The 20782-nt window shown below is 44.8% G+C and overlaps 1 protein-coding gene across 2 annotated transcripts in view; it reads right to left on the bottom strand.

Moving 5' to 3' along the window:
* LOC135897481 (uncharacterized) overlaps positions 1-20782 on the bottom strand; it is a 79650-nt gene that overhangs the window by 19179 nt on the left and 39689 nt on the right. The window contains exons 6-11 of one of the 2 annotated variants that reach the window (XM_065426105.2): positions 17999-18409; positions 10555-10709; positions 6736-6865; positions 3042-3181; positions 1695-1809; positions 1469-1620 (exon numbers count right to left, since the gene is read on the bottom strand). In XM_065426105.2, the coding sequence (XP_065282177.2) occupies positions 1469-1620; positions 1695-1809; positions 3042-3181; positions 6736-6865; positions 10555-10709; positions 17999-18409 (1103 nt within the window). The remainder of the gene's footprint in view (positions 1-1468; positions 1621-1694; positions 1810-3041; positions 3182-6735; positions 6866-10554; positions 10710-17998; positions 18410-20782) is intronic. The other variant, XM_065426106.2, reaches the window with a different exon arrangement.

The following is a 20782-nucleotide window of genomic DNA, read 5'->3' as shown; positions in this document are numbered from 1 at the left end:
CGCGACAGGAGTGCGAATAACCTTTTTCATTTGCTCTAAGATGTTATTTTAGTTTTTCGATTGCGCAACAAAATTTAGTTCCTATTTTGGGAAACAATTACACATTACCTTAGACCCTGTCGTCGGAGGGACTGCACATTGTTGCGTCTCAATACGGCGATAGATATTCTTTAGTCGTTTACCATGAGGCAACCCCCTATTCATAAGCGCCTATCCAGAAGTCGACGCAGCGTTGGCGCCGACTGTGGACGGGTCAAATAAAGATCCCTCTACTTAACCCTGCAACCTCAAATAATGAAGGTAAAGGGCCAACGTTGAATGCTACCATCGGAACGGCTTCGACCTCGGATTCCCAGATTGCTACGCGCTTGCGCCATCTGCGGTAGGGCGAAGTTGCAAAGTCGGAGGCGGAGTTCGGTGGAAAGGTGCGATATCATGGGAGGGATTTTGCGACCGATTCGACAATTCTGATTGGCCGCAATACAGTCATTAGATTCCCTAGTCTTGTCTCCTAGGGAAGACGACGATATTAAAAGTGGTGGCCTTTGGTGAAGTGAGAGGGGGGCTGACGTGTCCTTATGTGAATTCAGACGTTTAATAAGCCCCTACATGGAGTGGGCTTGCGTATATGTAGCCAGTGTAAATAATGTAACATGAACCATCTTCCCCTTATTGTTACTACCGGACGTATTCGTCAATGGACTTAGTGGAATCCAGGCCCAAACGCCACCTTAAGACGCAACAATATTCTGCTGTTGCCTCTGGTGCTCTTGCCACCACAAAAATATGTACGTGCCTGCCGGCAGGATCATGAACCGTCTGCTTATCATGGGGCTTCTAGGAGGGGCCCGCACATCGTACGTTGCACCACGTTTAGATAAGCGAAACGAAAAAAAAAAAACGCGAAATGGCGTGAAGCTTGGTCCGCGGATCGAAGCACACACTCGATCCTGATAAAAAGTATGCGGGCGAAATGCACAAAGAAAAAAAAAGCGAATTTTGTATGTGGTTAGCTTGTAAACTGAAACTGAATATTGTAGACTGGGTTTGGACAGTGGGACGACCTTGCAATCGTAACTTTTCGGTTCTCAGTCCGAGTTGCCAACATATTCGTGCTTTCTTATTTCTTTTTCTTTTTCACGGAACCCCTTGTGCGAATACATTTGATTAGAGGTGTTGTTCCACATCCACTTGCCTGTATGCAAGACATCTAAGTCTGAAGGGTATAACGGCATTTTTGGTGAGTGTGATTTGAGCGCCATTAACTTTGTGCACACGAGAAACGTTCCCGGTGGCTGAAATCTATCCGCAGCTTGACTGGTCCTGATAGGCGTCGTACTTGGGAGTATACGTCACAAGAACAATAAACAGTGCGAGGTAGGCAGTGTCGTTTACAAGTCGAATCATTAGAAGCTATTCAGCCTTTAGAGCCATCAACCAATTAATTAAGTAAGGTTGAGAAGCTCACCAGGAGGAATCGTGCAGGTTGAGTGATGTTTCTCGTTAACCGAGTCGACAATATAGTTCCGGACTGCCCTAACATTAGCGAAGAGCTCCGTGTATCCGCACGTGTTTGTCAACACTTGCTCGTGTGTGCAGTTCAAGAAGTCCTCCAAGATCCTGCAGTGTGGAAAAGAGCGGGCAACGTTTAAGCTCGCCTTTGCCTGAAGCCAGTCGCGATGCAAGAGTCTTACCGGCAGATTTGTGGAAGAGCCTGCGCGTACGACGGGAGAAAGGTGTTGTACGAATGGCAGTACGTCAGGCCGCAGGAGAAGAAGTTCTTCAACAAAGTCAGCTTGTCACAAGTATCTGCGGAAGTGCATATAGACAACGTCATGCTGCACAAGATTTCGTGCAGCCGCTCTTGAAGTTAAGCGATGCGTGATACGATATTTTCCAGTTGTCGGTTCGAGCACGCACGCACGCACACGAACATGCAAGCAACGAACACAGCGTGCCAAAATTCGAGAAAGATGGGTGGACATTTGTGTCACCTTACGGCACTGCGCCTATAAAAGCGCAACCCCACCCCCACACACTTATCTCTGCCGAAAACCACCAATACGAAATTCACGAATCTTATGAGAGGACGACACGAAAAAGGCGAATAAGCGAAAATGTCTGAAACAAACAAACATAAAGTCGCAGTTTTGCGACTTTATCATAATCATAAGCGATCGCAATAATTCTCGATCGCAATCGAAGCATCGATTGCGATCGAGAATTAGTTGACAGCTATGCGAAGCAAGGGCAGTAGTGTTTTTCGGCCGTATAAATTTGGAAACATTCGCTTACTAACTGAATTGACCCGCCGTAGTTGCTTAGTGGCTGTGATGTTGGGCTGCCAAGCACGAGGTCGCGCGATGGAATTGCGGCCACGGCGGCCGCATTTCGACGGGGGCGAAATGCGAAAATACCCGCGTACTTAGATTTAGGTGAAGGTTACAGGACCCCAAGTTCTCCATACTTCCGTAGTCCCAAACTACAATCAGATTGTGGTTCCGGCAAGTAAAAGCCGATAATTTAATTTTGTTTAATTACTTTCATGCTCGGAAAAACAGTATTATGCAGCACGTATTGAAGCGACAGCAAGATGTATCGGGAGTTTTTCATGTCGCTATAAAATTTTCCCATTGACACTTTTCGTCTAATTATAAAATTTGAGAAGCTGATGATTTAATCAGGACCATTCATCTAATTAGGCGAAATGAAAAAAAAAATAATTTGAGTATCTCCAAGCGACGGCAAGCAAAATTAGCTTGGTTCTGTCTAGCTACGTGGCATTTGCATATGTTTAAACTCTGGCTAAAGTTATCTGGGACACCCTGCATAAGCAGACGCATGGTCCATGAGAAAATCACACCAAGAAGGCTCTCCATTACGTAGATGTCAACTGGAGTTGAGTATTCTTGTTTCCTTTTATGAAAGCGAGGCGAGACAGGAACTCACCTAGCTGCCTACCGTAGAGTACGGAGAATGAAGCAAACAATGCTTCGCGTTAAGCGTAGTGCCCTCCAAGCTGCGACATGCTGTATACTCACTGCTTTTGTTTAGGCCTCTGCAAGAGTGCCTGTAGTCATCTGTGAGAATTTCTGTGAAATGTTTGAACGACATCTCGATGCTGCTTTGTTGGCGGCAGACCACGAGTTCTTCGATGCATTTCAAAAAGTCGTTGTAACGCCTGTAGAAAATAAAGGAATGCTACTAAAGTCAAACTGCGCTTGACAGTGTAAACTGTGCGAAAAGGCACTGCCTACATTAAATCTACTTGATTGCACTCTCCTACTCGTTCAATGAAGCCCACTAAATTGCACCATTTATGTGCATACAAGCTCTGTTTTGTTTCGAGCAGGCATAAAAATGAATTGTGGCACATGAGTGAGAATATTAAGGGGATCCGAGGGGTTGAATTTTTTTGTTAAGGCTGTATGAAGGAAAAGAAATAATGCGCGGGAACAGTCGATGATGATAGTAAATGTAAGGAAATAGTCCGAGTGAGTGAGAGAGCGAGAGCAAGCGAGATATCGAGGAAACGAACGAACGTGTTCTTTGGCGAGTCCGACCGTCGACCATCAAAGACATCCCACCAACTACGAAAACGGGCGAAAGAGCCAAAAAAAGCTATTCGATTTAATAGACAGTGGGTTTGTTCTAATTGTGACCTCAAGTGTACACAGTCCACAATGACAGTTAAAAAGTCAGCATCGAGCCAAAGCAATGGAACAAATGGAACTCATCTAGAACCACCTGGAACATGTTTGTGCAAGATGACGCCACCTAGTCTACAATAACAAAAAACCCCATAAAATCACCTATTATCCCAGTACACTAAAACATTGTGTGTGAGAACCTACGGAACCCACAACACAGCTTGAAACGTAGCTTAGAAAAGAAAATGCGACTACGTTTTGAAGCAAATGGCTTTCTTTGTCTCATTCAGTGGTTTTCCTGGTTGCTCGTTGGTCGGAGGTCTGTAGTGATCGTCGGTCGGTGGTAGCACTCGATAAGGAAAATGTTCGTTCGTTCGCTTCCCCTCTCGTTCTCTCTTGCTCTCTCTCTGTTGTTCTTTAGTTCCCTTGCTGGTTCGTTCGTTCTTTCTGGCTATTAGCTTACATTGGGAATCATTGTCGATGGATTCTGCACAATTTTCTTGTGCGTGAACTATCTTCCCGTAGAGCTTCCAAGCCTTCTGCTCAGTTGAATCGTTTCTGAATTAGGTGATGCCTTTGCGAAGCTATCTTCTTTTCCATCTTGACCAAAAATGAAACGAGGCTAAAGATGGCCGCTATCAGCTTAGCTGCCCATTTAGCTGTCTACGGTGAGCATGAGGACACAGCCAAAGGAGCCAGAGACAGCATAAGGTTATGTTTAACCTAAACGTAGAAAGAAATGCTAGAGAAAAAGATGTTCGATTCCGCTACGCTTAAAAAGATGCCGACGAGTAAAAGCTACCACTATTGTGGCCCTGGCTGAATAACACTCGATGAATAACACGCGTACAAGGCTAATCTTGTACACGTACGCAACACCCAGCAAGGGAACGGGGAGATGGCCGCCGCGGTAGCTTAAGAGCCCTTGCTATGGAGCGAAACTACAAAAGTGTCTCTTGCGCTAAATTGCATCTCTTAAAATTTTATGCTAATTGGATTAGCTTCGAACGTGTCGTCTATGAATTTTCAGAGCGATGCCTTTCCTATTCCTGCGCTTTCCAGGCAAAGTTCATTGGATACATCTGTCCTTTGAGGCGGACTTAAAGAGCTTCTACTGGATTACATTAAAACGGAGAAATCGTTTTCCTCGTCAATCACTGCACCGATGTTGGCTAGGTATGTTGCACTAAAGATAAACTGAATATGTGCGGATGATATTACCAGGTTTTCTATTTAGGCGTTAAGTCGTTTTACAAAAACTATTGGATATCGCAAACAACAATTGAAGAATCAAGTTCACAACTCAATCACTCAGCGACCCCAAACAAAATCAGATTACCTATATTGCATGCCCATAGCGGACAACATTTACGTAAATGAAACGCTGATTTGTTAGTACTCCACAAAATATTAGTAAGCATCGTAACTACTTCAAGTAAACTGTAAATATACAATGAACGAGAAGAATGAGAGCCGAGGGGCCTGCATTTTGTTAGTCACAACCGTATGAAGCCGACAATTAGTGAAGCCAAGGAAAGCATAGAACAAATTGTTTGTTGCTTTTAATTGAAGTTGGAATAACACAGTAACTGCAATGAAAGTGGATACGGAATCAATTCGCCGTTGGTGGCAGCAGAACCCACACCCTGCGCATTACGCGTGCGCTGCTCTGCTACGCCGGCGGTTGTTCGGGTGTCCACATTCTGGGGTATTCACGTATGTGTGCTAGATTTAGCACGAGGAGTGTTACCACCAGGCATGGCCGTGACGACTTATAAGAACACCACATAGAAAGCACAAAACTCATAGAATACATTCGCGCGCTTCAAATGCTTCCATCGATGCAGTTTACGAAAGTCCGAGACCAATATTTCGTGTTACGAGTGTGCAAATTTCCTGCTTCAATTCGTTACAACCTGCCGCAAATTATTGCAAACATATTATTCGAGGCCCTACATACTTCTGGTACTTAGAGTGAGTAAATTTTGAACGACGCTTAAGCTTCGCCTTTATAAGTGAAACGCGATAGTATTTAAAGATCCCTGACTGCTTCGCATGCTTCCCGTCAACTGCAGCTTACGTAACACTAACGTTTACCGGGTAGCGCTGGCGATGAACACTATGCACGAAGGCGAGCTTTCTGGTAGAAACGCGGCCTCTTGCCTGTGCCGCGGATACGCGGAGGCGTGCGCCATCTGGTTGGTGTTGCTTAGGACTGGGCGCGCCGGTCTATGAATCGTAGAAACGCTGGAAATGGGGTTTGTCTGAGATTCCGCGTAGAATAGTTATGTGTTCTCGTAGTTTCAAATTACAATCCGACGCTATCATGTATGTAGATTGTGTATAGCGTACCCCTGGGTTTACTGTAATCTTGTGGAGCATGCAAAGTCAAGCGACACGGCGGCTGCATTTCATATGGGGGCGAAATGGGAGAACACTCACGTACTTTGATTTTAGGTGCGCGCGAAAGAAATCTAGGTGGTCAAAATTAATGCGGAGTTTCCCACTATATGGCATGCCTCATAATGCGATCGCGGTTTTGTCACATGAAACACCTGAAGTTTAAATATCATGCAATGTGTACATTCATCGAGTCTCCTGCGCCAACCTGCGCCAAGGATGTTCGAAGCGTTGTAATTTTGCAGACACAGCCCGTCCACTAGCAGATCTCCTCAGGAAGGCCTTTCCTTTTTTCTGCGGCTTCGATCAAGCCAAAGTCTTTTCACACCTTATCGTGCTGCTCACTGGTCCATCAATTCTCGCCCACTTCGATGCCCATGCTCCAAACTGAACTACACACAGACGCGAGTGGCTATAGGATTGTCGCTGTTTTAGCGAAATGCCAACGTGGTTATGGTAAAGTTGTTGCGTACGCCAGCCGGCTTCCTTCCTCTGTCGAACGCGAGTGTCCCGCACTTTTTTGGGCAGCCAGCTAATTTCACCCCTACTTATACGGCCTTCCACTGTTACCCCTGACCGCCAAGCTCTGCGGTGGCTTTCGTTGCGTTGTTGCTCTGCAGTTGGCCCTTAGCGGTCTCGACTGCGTCACAGTATTTTAACCAAGCGCGCACTTAGGTCAGCTCACCTGCAGGCCTCGCCGGTATCCGGGCGATTGACATACGTGCTCCTGAGGAACATGGCGCCGCACGTGAAATACGTGGAGGCGTATTGGTGAACAAGGCAGTGTTGCGACGACGCGTGCTGCCGCGTTTTTCCTGCGAAGAGAGCAACGAAAGGCATTAGAGATTGGAAGGTGGGAAAAATAAACGACGTATGGAAATGAGTTGCACAAGCCCTTAGGTCATCAAACAAACGTCTCGAGCCCGCTATATGACTATAGGGAGCGGCGTCGATTGAGCGCTCAAAAGTGCGACAAGCACTAAAACGGACACTACCGGAAAATCCTACGCCCATCCATGCGAAGGTTTCTCACACGCAGAGCTATGATGATGATGAAAATGACTTATTGACATCTCCTATAAAACAACGTGGTGACAAATAGACGCCCAGCTTGATTGAGCTAATCAGGTATGCTATATATGCTTATCGTTCTAGCATTTTGTCTGCATCTCCTGAGTACCGCATTTTCTCTTTTCCTCAAAACCTGCATATGTAACTTGTACAGTTACTTATCCTGCTAATGGATCCAATAATATCAATCTCGTGCCCGCATTTTTTCAACCAGTACGCAAAAATACATTTTGCTTATCTTGAGTTCTGACCGGTTAATGCTTACGTCCGTTTTAAATCCCAGCAGTTCTGGAAGGTGGACGTTACCTCTGGGTCTCACTAAGTGAATACCTTCGTATTCCAGCAGGATATGCTGAGTTGTCTCCGAAGTTGTACTGCAGCCGAGAAATAACTCACCCTATCGTGAATATCTGCTCACACGTACGTTTTTGTCCATAACCAACCAGCTTCGGCGTCAGATAGCAAGGCCCTTTGTGTTATTGTACAGCTTTTCCTTTTTAATTCCTTTCTTGCTATTCTTGTATATCTCCATGGTGCTTTTTTGTTGTTGCGATCCTCTGCAACAATTTACTGTCTGTTTATCTCACTTTCCGATAACTCCTGGCTGTCTATCTATAGTTTCAATTACTGTGTCCACACTTTCGAGGTAGATACATTTGTGCATGTTAGCCACCCATTTGTTTTCATCCATGCTCCTGAACCCCGATTATACGGTCGTCGTTGTCGTCGTCGTCGTCGTCACCATCATCATGTTTTATGTCCACTGCAGGACGAACGCCTCTCCCTGCGATACCCAATTACCCCTGTCTTGCGCTAACCGATTCCAGCTAGCGTCTGCGAATTTCTTAATTTCGTCACCCCACCTAGTCTTCTGCCGTCCTCGACTGCGCTTTCCTTCTCTTGGCACCGATTCCGTAACCCCAATGGTCCACTGGTTATCCAACCTACGCATTACATGACCTGCCCAGCCTCATTTCTTCCTCTTGATGTCATTTAGAATATCGTGTATCCGCGTTTGCTCCCTGATCCCCACCGCTCTATTGCTGTCTCTTAACGTTACGCTGAATATTCTTCGTTCCGTCGCTCTTTACGCGGTCCTTAACTTGTTTTCGAACTTCTTTCCAAGTCTCGGCCCCATATGTTAGCACCGGTAGAATGCATGATTGTAAATCTTTCTTTTCAATAATAACGATAAGCTTCCAGTCAGGATCTCACAATGTCTGCCGTATGCGCTTCAAGCCATTTTTATTATTCTATGAACTTCCTTCTCATGATCAGGGTCCCCTGTAAGTAACGGATCTAGGTAAACGTACTCCTTCACAGATTCTACAGGCTGACTGGCGATCCTCAAGTCTTGTTCCCTTGCCCGGCTATCGATCATTATTTGGCGTCTGCATATTAATCTTCAACTCCACTCTTACTCTCTCTCTGTTAAGGTCCTTACTCATTTGTTGCAACTCGTCGCCTGTGTTGCGGAATAGGACAATATGACATCTTCAAATCGAAGGTTGCCGAGATATTCACCGTTGATACCAACTCCGAAGCCTTCCCAGTTTAATAGCTTGACTACTTCTTCCAATCAAGCAGTGAATAGCATTGGAGAGATTGTGCCTCCTTGTCTGACCCCTTTCTCTATAGGTATCTTCCTGCTTTTTTCTTGTGGAGAATCAAGGTAGCTGTGGAAACTGCAGATACTTTCCAAGATATTGACGTAAGCGTCCTGTACTCGTTGCTTACGTAATGCCTCTATGACTGCTGGTATCTCGACTGAATGAAATTCCCTTCCATAATCTATGAAAGCCAGATAGAGAGGCTGATTGTGCTCTGCGGATTTCTCGATTACGTGATTGATGACATGGAAACCTGCCTGTTGCCTTGATTGACTCAAGTCTAGTGTTGCCCTTATTCTATTGGAGATTATCTTGGTGAATATTTTATATAATATTGGAAGTAAGCTAATGGGCCTATAATTCTAAATTCTTTAACGTCTCCCTTTTTAGTGGATTACTATAATGATGGCATTCTTCCAGTTCTCTGGGACCCTTGAAGTCGATAGGCAGTTCGTATACAGTGGCGCCACCGTATTGCCAGATGACAACCGATGTGACCACTGCCTTGACCACGCCACAGAGCACCCGCCGCAGATCACATGGAAATACAGTGACTTTATTCGGGAGCGCCTACAAGCCATTAATATGACTGCCGGATTTGCAAGACTAGCTCCACCTGACTCATAATCCGGATGCGCAGATCCGGATTTCCAGATCGTCTTGGTACATAGCCTTTAGAGAAGCTTGGTGTACTTGATTTGTTGCGACTGCGGTCTATTGGTTATTTATTTGTCTCTACCCAGCGCCTCTTTCCTGTTTCACTAGCTGTCAGAAAGGACCACATGACCTCAATCAAAGGGCGATTTTGTCCTTCAATGAAAGAACGAACAAATCATCATCATCACCATCACTATGTTGATACGATGAATTGGCATGGCTATCACTAAACAAAGTAAAAGTGCACCTTTGTTTCACTTAATATAACTGCACATTTCTAGCGGCCGAAAGCCGTCGAACAAAATTAAGTCTACAGTGTTTAACGACGCATCCTAACCGAAGAACTGGCGGGCTATGACTGACGGTGTAGTTGGGAGCTACACGCTAATTTAAACACCATCTGGAATTTCTTAAGGTACACTTAAAGTGCTCTGCACGACGGCTTCAGCGTTTCGTCCCTGTCGGACAGCGGCCTCAGCATCAAGTAACCATACCCGAAGCCTTGCGCACAGCCGTGGTCAAGCAGCATGCTTGCGCTTATGTTCCTTGTCGCAAAGGTCTGTCGTATGTTACAATTATGCAAGTTAATGAACAAACAACATATGCGCAATTGTTCGGGTTCACCACTGGGCATTAAACCATTTCTTTCAGGAACAGCATACTTCAGACTTAACAAAATAACCTAATCTTTTCAAATGTGACACTAACAAAAAGAAAGCAAGGAGATATGCAGGGCGAAAATGCTAGCAAAGAAGAAATGATCAAGTAGAAAATAAGATAATAGTGTTCAAGGAAGTACGAATTCGTGTTAAGTGTTTTCTGTAACTCCGAACCCTAAGTATTCCTTAATTTATATTATAGTACTTAGTGTCGCACAGGCAGTTAACCTATTTAAGTCAGATGGTAGGTAAAATGCACGAGTTCCTTTTCCCATTTAGTATATATTCTAAGAATAACAATTTCTTTAACTTGACGCAGTGATCGTTTCTTTTTAGGTTCTGAATTTCGAAGGCATTGGAAAAATAATGTTTAAGTAAGACACCTAATGGAAACTATATTTGTAGTCCTCTCAACGTAGTCCTAGACTGTCAACTCAGTTTTGTGGAATCTGCTCTCTATATGGCTACAAAGGTGCGTTTCTCTATGAGTCAATAACGGCAACATACCGACGCGGCCTTTCTTGGCGGTGGGGCACTTAGACCCGGACGCCGTGTGCAGCTCATTGTCGAGGTAGTCGAGGTTCTTCCAAATGCCGATCCTCTTCGGACAGCGCCCTCTATCCATGGCTGCTTCCACGCACAGCTTGTGGGCGCGCACGAGCCTGCGACCAGAAATTGTGGAGGAAATAAACGAGACTCGCTTGCATCGCGACCTCCTGTACGACAAAAAGAAAATCAAATCAGCGAGTATACCTCAAGAATAAGACATAACTACCAGTCAGCGTGTGACATGGCGGACAAATTAAACGCGAACGCGGCACTACAAAGTGAGACACATTTTCGCAACTAATAACTCGACAGCGTTATCTCGCCCCTTTACTTACGCGATCGTCAAAGAAGGTGCAGGTCTTGCGGTAAGCTTGCGAGCCGAAACCATGCCAATATTGCGAGAATCGATGAAAGCGAAACGAAAGAAAGAGTTTTAATTAACCATATCTTTTAGCATTTTCAATATGCAGCCTGCTACGTTACGATGGCAAACTGCGAAAATAATATTATTCAACATTAATTTGGCCAACAAGACGTACACGAGCACGGAGCCATTAATGCTCCGGTTTACGACACAAACATTAGAGCATTGCACACAGGTAATAGGAGACGGTGATGCACATATTAGGGAAAAGTCAAAGATATAGTTCTTTGGCAAACAAAATAAGAATCTACAAAAGTATGCGCCAAAACGACACAGGATAGAAAATACAAGAATAAAAAGCAAAATAATTAGCTCATAAACAAGAGTGCACAAAGAACCGATATAGCTGAAAAATAATGGTATCATGAATTTTGTTGAACTTATTCAGTGGATTATGAATTTATGAGATGGTGAAATTTATGAATATTTGTTTTGGTGTCGATGAAATCAGCAATATGGTCCCATCCGCGAATGAAACGAGGAAGCACCGAACAACTGAATGTACGAGTGTTTCTGTAAATGCGCGTGAAGCCGAGGTGCTATGTAATCTCTGTGACCTGCAAGGTGCGACTTCAAGCCGTAAAGAAGATTTTCCAGTTGCATGAACGTACTTGTGAAGCAATGATAAGGGTACAAAATTGCGTGAAGCACCTAACGGTGGAAGTAAAATATCAAGTTTTATATGTCAGAGGCTTGAATTGTAGGTATAGTTACGTGAGATAAACCTAGCGGCCCTATTTTGAACTGATTCTAATAAGTTGGTTAGGTTTTTATGACAGGGTGACTAGATTGGAGAGGCAAATTCGAGATGAGGGCGAGCAAACGTCTGATATGCTAGCTTGCCGATATTGAACGGTGAATTACGTACGTTTCGGCATAAGTACCCAAGTGATTTTGAAGCATTAGGACATATAGTAGCATTGTGATGGGTCCAGGAAAGGCTTGGTGCGACATTGATTCCCAAGTACTTTTATGGAGTAGCTGGAAAAGTCTGGTTATTTTTTTTATGTGATAAGGGAAATTACAGATTGAGTGTTTGCGAAGTGTGATTATTCTAGAGCGCTCGCCTCGGCTGTGGGGGGTTCTGGGTTCGATACCCATCGCCGCCGGGCACCCTCTGGTTCAAATGGGCACAGGTTTACTCCGGCCTGGGGTTCGGCTTTCTGCATGGGTGACACTCTAGGGAAAGGAGTTTGCGCCCTAAATTGTCGTCGAAACCTTCGTGAGCAGAAAATAGCTATTACGACATCAGGCAATATCGTCACGTGATGGTGCCGTCATTCTGATATATTCGAATTACAATGCGAAGCTATGATGTGTGTAGCTTCCGTGTAAGTGTTACTGCAAGAATTTTCTGACGTAATTTACTTTGACAAATTCAATTAGTTTAATAAAGCACTTGCGCTTGACGGAGGGCCCAGGAGAATGAGGATATATGCTGAACTTCAGCACACGTTCGTGCGCGCATGATGTACGTCGCTTGTGGTGGTGGTACTTGTCGAACATCATCTGACGTCAGTCGTGCTTGTCTGACGTCGACAACAACTTCGCTGTACATGCGTTTTCAAAGGTTGCAATGGAGGCGAATTTTTTTTACTCCTACACACAAAAAAACGACGTACAAAAGATAATCGAATTATGTCACTACAGATGAATTATCCAGTTGGGTGGAGATCTTTTGTAAGAAAAACCAAAGCGATCCATTTACTAATGTAATCTGATTGCACATTAATTACTTTCCTGGATATCAACTTTACGGCACATTGTTATATTGAAAAATCGAAGGGCATTATCGTTGAAGTCTAGTTTAGTGTTTATACGTTTAAGAGTGGCCACGTAGACCGAACTATTTTTACAGCGGAGCTGTATATGTGTACACTCCCGTACATTTTTCATGTCCGTGGCTGGATGCATGGATGGATGGATGGATGGATATTATGACCGTCCCCTTTGGGACGGGGCGGTAGGTTACGCTACCAAGCTCTTATACCCAACTTTCTGAACCCCTATTGGGAAGTTTGTTTTTGTGCGCCTCTGTTATTTGCCGTTTGGCTACTTCCATCAATATTCGAATCGCCTCTTACTAATTTCTCTTGTGCACATGTTTACTTTCCCTCTGCTCACGTTGAAGCCTAGGGCTTCAAGGAGGCCAGAGGCGCCTAAATCGACCACTAGGCAGATATCTTCACATTCCGATAAAACATGCTCCATCGTTCCACAGCTTTACGCACCAAGCAAATGCTTCTTCCTGGCTGTATCTCGCTTTATAAGTGCGTGTTCTAAGGCTTCATGATCTCGCTTCGAAAGGAAATTAGCTTCCCTTTGAGTTATCACAAATTGTTTCTTTGCTGAATTCCTTTTTTTCCCTTTAAGTAGTTACTGGTAGAAGGTTTCTTTCTTTTCATTGCTGCCACCCATGAGGTCATCTCAGCCAATCTGACTTTCTGCGTGACGTTCTTTGTTGCCATGTTGCTCGCCAAACCGGTCGCGGACTTGCTGGTAAGCTTCGTAGTTCTTTGCCTCCACTGTGAATCAATGTTCTTCCTGTACAAATACCTGAACACTCTCCAAGCCCATATACTTTCCTCCATATTCCTCACTTAATTTTCATAATCAATTTTACTCTGTGCTTTCCGCACTCTTCAAAACTTGTCCAGCCCATATCACACGGCACAACTCCATTTGTAGTTTTGCCATGAACGCCCAATGCGAGGCGTTCCACTGACCTTTGGCTGCCATCGAGTCCTGCTTGCACCCATGACAACTGCATTTCCAAATGTAAGTCCTGAAACCATTGCACCTTTCCACATATGCCGGAGCATCTTGTATCTAGTGTATTCCCACGGCGCTGTGTGTTTCATTATGAGGGCATTTCTCTTCCCTTTTGCTATTAATGCTTTTCTTGTGTTTACATATATCTATTGCCCTCGTTTATCCATATACCAAGGTATTTAAATTGCTACGAGTCACCTCCTTGGACTAACGAAGAAGACGGCGATGGCCGGGGCATTGGGCGTGTTCGGCCACCTTGGCCATCCTTGTCAATACTCGCCGTTTATAATCGTGCTTCGCTTTCATCTATTTGACGCCCCAATACAACAGCCTTTTAATACGAGGTATTTCGCGGCCCTGAATTGACATTGCCTGTTCACTCTTGTGATTGAATACCCTAACACCTGATTTTTTAATGCTACATTTCAAAGGTAAATTCTCGCCTTCCTGTCCACAGACAACCAAAAGTTGCACATCACTTTGCTTGTTAGCTTGCAACACAATGTCGCTTATAAAACAAACAAAGCTGGAAGCTGTTGCTCTGCTACTGTACCCGACTGTTTGTATGAGAGATTAAACCCGATAGTACTTCCCTCTAGTGCCCGTTCCATTCTTACCATGTACATCATAAACAGTAGTGGGGTTGAAGGGCACCTCTGCCTCTGTTCCTTGTTGATATCAGCTTTGCCCTCGCTCTTCATCCTATTCCATTCAATGCCAAAGAGTATTATCTAGGTAAATCTCACTCAAAAGCTTTATGCAATCGTCGCCTAAGCCTTCCTTTTCCAGAATATTCCATAAAATGTTGCGGTCTACGTTGTCATCGGCACCTGTAATGTCTACAAAAAGAGATATAATGGTTTGCTTTCTATTTAGGATATTTCAATACGCTGAGTAAGGACAAATAAGCTATCATCCAGACGCCTACCAACCCTGAAGCCATTCTGAAGTTCTTGCAATATGCAATTATTCCTTGCCCATGCTTGCAGCTTCAATTTAATCGCCTGCATTGCTAACCTGTGTATTACCGATGCAATGGTCTGCGGTCTATATGAGTGAATTCTATCTTTTCCCCCGTTACCTTCATAAATTAAATTCATTCTACTTTGTCAACACTGTCTGGTATTTGTAGTGGCAGAAAACTAACGTATTCGTGTAGCGGAAATAATTGCAGAGAGGAAAATCAAGATTTAGTGGAACGCTTAAGTGCTGATATTAATGATTTCGGGAACGATGCCAAAGTTAACCTATTAGGTGACATTACCGCCCACATACAGGATCTAGATGGCTATACCAACCACAACGAGAAGTGAATGCTCGATCGTTGTGAGCAACATAACATTGTTATCGTGAATTGAGAACGTAAGCGTGGAGGGCCAGCCACGTGAGAAGTGTGAAACTGTTAATCGACCATTGATTACTGCCTGATGACAGAGGTAACTTATGATAAGTTGACAGAAATGGCCATTGAGAAAAAGAACGCCATGCCTACAATATTTTGGAACAACATAAACTTATTAGGCAGGAAGTCTGGAACGATCGATACAACAACATATCCTAGACGAATATGGAAACAAGGTTAAAGTGGAAGAGGCATTAAATTACATTGGAAAAATAACAGCCGAATCTTTCCAAGCAATCACAAGATTGTATTTGAGGAAAAAAAGAGCATGAAAGAGAACCAGATGGAAAAGAAGATGGTGCTGACAAATTTCAACTGAAGAAAAGCCGAAGAGAAAATTCGTAAGCGCATAGCCACAGGGTTAGACGAGGTTCCCGTTAGGTTGGTTAATGAATTTGGACGCAAAAGTAAGGAAGCTTTGCGGGAAGCAGTAAAAAAAAGAGCATTAAAAGGTAGACGAATACTACACAGTTGGCTACAAAGTAGAATCCATTTAATTTGTAAAGCTAACCGGGAGAAAGATAGAATTCACTCATATAGACCATTGACCATTATCACATCGGTAATACTCACGTTAGCAATGCAGGCGATTAAATTAAAGCTGGAACTCTCAAGATCGATTTGGCGGGTGGTTTAGCAATGTGTGTGAGGAGTGGTGGCTCGGGTAGGGGAGGGGGCGGTGCCCCCTCTCCTGTGTACGCGCCTGGAGCCCATCAAATACGCGAAATAACTGGAGACACTATCACATGTCCTTTATTGATAGGTGCGGAGCATGAAATGCTAATCTGGTTGCCAAATTCGAGCGATAATGAAGGGTCGGCGAGCGAATAATTCTCTTGAGTTAATTCAAACGACGTAATAACTTCGGAGTTCATTTACGAGCCCTTCATATTTTAGGTTCACATGGTCGTATTATGAAAGCGTTAAGGCTACAAACGTTTACAAAATATTACAAGACAACTGACAATTAGCGCTATGTCAAGGTATTTTTTCCTCAAGGGCATAGGAAGTGCCTGTGGGTCCTCCATGTGGGATTTTGGTTTTCTCCTTGCAGATCACAAGAACTATGTTCAAATAACGTTTCTGTCTTAATAATTTTTGTTTTAGTGTAAAATAACATACATACTTTTGGCGAAAGGGATAACGTTGTCCGAGAGCTTTGATTTTTTGTTACGCACAACCATTTAAGAAAATCCACGATGAAACCAGAGAACTCACTGCACGTGGCAGTCGCACACATCTTCCGCACCACGCGTGCGGTGTTTGTGTTGCGTTGTGCCCCAAGTGATGTTAGCTGAAACTAATGTCTCACGATGATTTACCAATAGAGCTTCCGTGGCGGAAATCTTCCCATTCACTATCACGGGTATCACAGGCACAAGCCTGTGCAAGAATAGCCCTGGATATTGCGTTAGCCATCGCTAACCTAGGTTTCCTGCCATCTGTACTGAACTACTGAAGTCTCATACAATTGTGCATAGCCGGTCATTGATGTAGCCCCATATATGAAAAAGAAAAGTGATTTAGGACACAGGTCATTTTACTCTACATTGCCGGCCGAAAGCACGATGGTGGGCATTCGAGGAGAAACCTTCTCGTCAACTCCGTCTCCCATGAGCTTAATTTATAAATCCTTGCATCGCAGCAATACAGAATATGTGCAATCTGTTAGGCACCCTCATACATGCCCTTTCGCTAAACGTTTCTATTGTTAAGGATAACAATAGCACAGCATAGCATCCGATCAATGAAAAGATCTTTACAATTTCCCCCTCCTTGCCTTCGCCCAAAGTGTTTCCTCCTCGGATTCTTCTCCTTCGGGTTCATGAATAACATATTTAATCAGAATGTGCCAGCCGAATGGCGCCTCCAAGGTACTTCTCATTGCGCACCGGCCATCGTGATATATAAGGCTACGATTCTGCCGTCTGAACCCTCTAACCAGTCTCTCATTCCTAGGTCTTTGCAAGAACCTAGGAAAGCTCTGCTGACACTATTGAAGGGGACGCCAAATTTTTTACGGCCATAGCAGATATTAGTTCAGGATGCCCCCGACATTTATTTCCTGTTAGTGGTGCGTCGTTTTTACGGACGCATTTGTGATACCACGTCCCACTCTCCTCGGTAATGCCTATTGCCTTGAGGGTACAATAGGTGCCGCAGTTTCGCCCGAAAGGCAAAGCATCGATTCTGACAGAAAATCAGCAGATAGCCATACGAAGTAAGAATAGCACTTTTACCGGCCGTATCAACTTGTAAACATTCGCTTCTAACTAAATTAACAACCATGTTGTCAATGCGCACAGCAAACATGAACACATCATACTCGCTAACCGCGGAAACCCGCTGTGAAAACGCTGGCGTGGGGAAACGCGGCAGCAGCAGAGAGCAAAGTGACGAGCCGCCAACGCACCTAGACTCTGCCACCAACGTACCGCTGTCAGGATATGGCCGTGCGACCGCGCGCAGCGACCACATGCGCAGTTGCAGCCGGAGTAGAACGCCCAACGCCTCCCTTCCCTCACTCCGGTGCCTTGCAAAGTCGGGTGCCTCGCGTGCGACGGAAGGCGGCGCGCTTCGTCCCCGCTTTCTTCCCTTTAGCGCGGGTGAGAATGACCCGCCGATGGTCGGCTCTCCTCGCACGCTTTCACGCGCGCATACAGCGTAGGGCGCGTGGTGACGGCGTTATCGCCCTTGGACTTTTTACAGAGCATCACGGCGGCGACGACGGCAGGAATGCGCCTGGAGCATCCATATAATTGTTATCGCAATAAAAATAAAATAAATAATGACGTAACACTTACTCACACACCGCGCCGTCATGATGTGACTCGCCGGGGAACCTGGCGTCTCGTAGGCTGAATATGAACGTTAGGCCACAGTGGAAGTACTTCTCCAAGTGCACCGCTTCATTGCAAGTGTCCTCGTAGGTCACGTGACCCTTCGTAGGCGGGTGAGCCGTGACGTCCTTCTCCTCGTAGGTCACGTGACCCTTCGTTGGCGGGTGAGCCGTGACGTCCTTCTCCTCGTAGGTCACGTGACCCTTCGTTGGCGGGTGAGCCGTGACGTTCTTCTCCTCGACGGGCACGAAGCCGCGGCAGTACTGCATGTACGGGCTGAGCAGCGCGTGTAGCACGTATTTCGAGTGTGTGTTGAAGTCCGACGGGGTGCTGCACTGCAAATCATTGGTGCACTTCTCCAGATCCTTGTACGCCCTGTGTGTTATGTTCAGCAAAAAAAAAAAAAGCATGCTTGGCAAATGCACGCCAATCTCAAAACTAACATATCAAAGGCAGCGAGGTTCTATAAATTTTCACGCTCTTCAGAGGACTGTAGTCCTTGACAAAACAAGAATACCAGGTTATACGTATGCTGTCCAACTCAAACACAATTTGCACAACAGCGCTAGCCAGTTAGGTTCTGTTATTTCCGTGACGTCATGCATTTTCGTGCGCTTGAAATGGCTCTCTTCGCCATACAAATCTTTATTTCCTACATTATTATATTAAATGCATGCTTTTCAGAGCCTTAAGGTTGCCAGATTTTAACGCCCTTCTAACACAAACGGCCATTCTGAGGCATTTCTGGTCGCACAAATACAAGGTCGAATATGTTCCTGCTCGTTGTCTCCGGCCGAAAGACCGTTTTCTGGTGCCTCGCTGCTCTACCAAGTACGGTCAGCGCACTCGTAATTACTTCAACCCTTCCTCTCTCAATAAACTACCAGCAAGTGCCTTTCGCGCGAAATCAAAGTATAAATTAAAACAAATTCTTCGCGCATTAACCTCGAATCCATTACACGGTTGGTTCTTTCATGTGCATTGAAACCCTACATAACTTTAGGGTACCGGAGCAAATACATCAATTTATTTGTTTCAATATACACCTACTGATGTATGTGAATAGAGCGTGTAAAGAGTACTTTTGTTTTGTTTCACTGCCCTGCTCCCTGCAGATCTCATATGTGTGGTCCTGTCTTTTTATTGGTTGCTATTTTGATTTTTTTGTTGGCTGTTGTCAATAGGATAATTGATGGTTTTTAAGTAGTATACAAACGCCTGATGTATGTTTTCTTGCTCTGTATTAAGAATGCTGGGTTATGTTACTTTTCAGCGTAGTATACGTGATTTGTTTTCATTGTTGCCTGCTCATTGCTGTTTGTGCTTCTCTTCTGTGTCCGCGCCTGCTAACAATGTTTCTGTATATCTTGTGTTCTCCGCGATACTACATTGTGTTAAACGCTGTCTGTCGGCTCTGCCCTTCAAGCGCAATGCGGCTTTGGCAGGCCTATTATGTATTAGTGCAGGCGGAATTCCTGTGTCAATAAAGTATAATAATAATAATAATAATAATAATAATAATAATAATAATAATAATAATAATAATAATAATAGTTTTATATAGTGCATTCTGTAGTCTGAAGATCGCGCAGGAGGGGCGAAAATGAACATAGTGAACAAACATGTACAAGTTGTGCAAGTAAATAAATCAAACATTTTGGCACAAAGTAAGACAAAGAGAAACCCATGTGACTGAAATAGATGGAAACGAAAATTGCACAAAAAAAAAGTCGTAGTTAACCCCGAACGGAGAAGAATCGATTGCGATAGCGAATCCGTGGACAGCTATATACGAGGTAAGGATAGTAGTTTTATCGGCAGTGTAAACTTGTAAGCGTAGGCATGCCAACCATATTAGCAAGCATAGTGTCGCGCGCCCACACGCATACGTCAATACATGTCACTCGAAGACCGCGGAAACTCACTGTCAAAATGCTGAAGTGAGGAAGCGCGGCAGCACCAGCGAGCGAATGGACCATTCTGCATCACTGCGTACCAAGCCGCTAAAACGCAGCGCGCGGCGGACTGTGCCTCCGTCGCAGATGGCTTTCAAGATACAGCGGCCCTAGCGGTCACGCGCGCCCGCCCGGGCCGGCCGGAGTAAAACGCAACCCCTTCCCAACCCTCCCCCCCCCCCCCCGGAACTTCGCGCGATGGAATTGGCGCGCTTCCTTTCTGCTCCCTTCTGCGTTCGCGAGATTGAGCCGTGATCGCCGTCTGAACATGTCTCACCCTCGCACCCTCGCAGCATACGGCGCGCGGCGATGATTTTATCGCTCTTGGTCTTTATATGGAACCTCACGGCGACTCCGACGGCAGAAATGCGCCTGGAGTGTCCATATAACTGCTATCGCAATAAAAGCAAGTGCAATGTCGTATATCAGTTTCGGTTTCAAAGTGTTTCATCACTATCGCAGCCACACGCTCAACGTTTTATGTCATTCCGGTCACTCCTGTTGGCGCAGTGTACCCTGCTGTGTTCCACTTGTCTCCCGTTGAATAGTCAGTCCAGGCCCCGCACTAGTCTCAAGTTCAACAGATGACTACAGAGGGCGCAGAAATCGACCGCGCGGCACTGTTAATCAAACAAGCATAGTACACCAATTAAAAAGGTGCCCCCCTGAGTGCAATACTTGCCGCGAGAGGCAAAGCAGAATAATAATTTTGTACCCTTTGTCATGTAATAAAAACGCTTCCATTGTGACCTCTGGCCTTTTAATAATGATTACCTGAATTGCGATGTTTACA

Source organism: Dermacentor albipictus, chromosome 9, assembly GCF_038994185.2.
Source record: "Dermacentor albipictus isolate Rhodes 1998 colony chromosome 9, USDA_Dalb.pri_finalv2, whole genome shotgun sequence".
Taxonomy (NCBI): domain Eukaryota; kingdom Metazoa; phylum Arthropoda; class Arachnida; order Ixodida; family Ixodidae; genus Dermacentor; species Dermacentor albipictus.
Note: the sequence above shows the minus strand (reverse complement) of the source record. Positions and strands in the feature narration are given on the sequence as shown.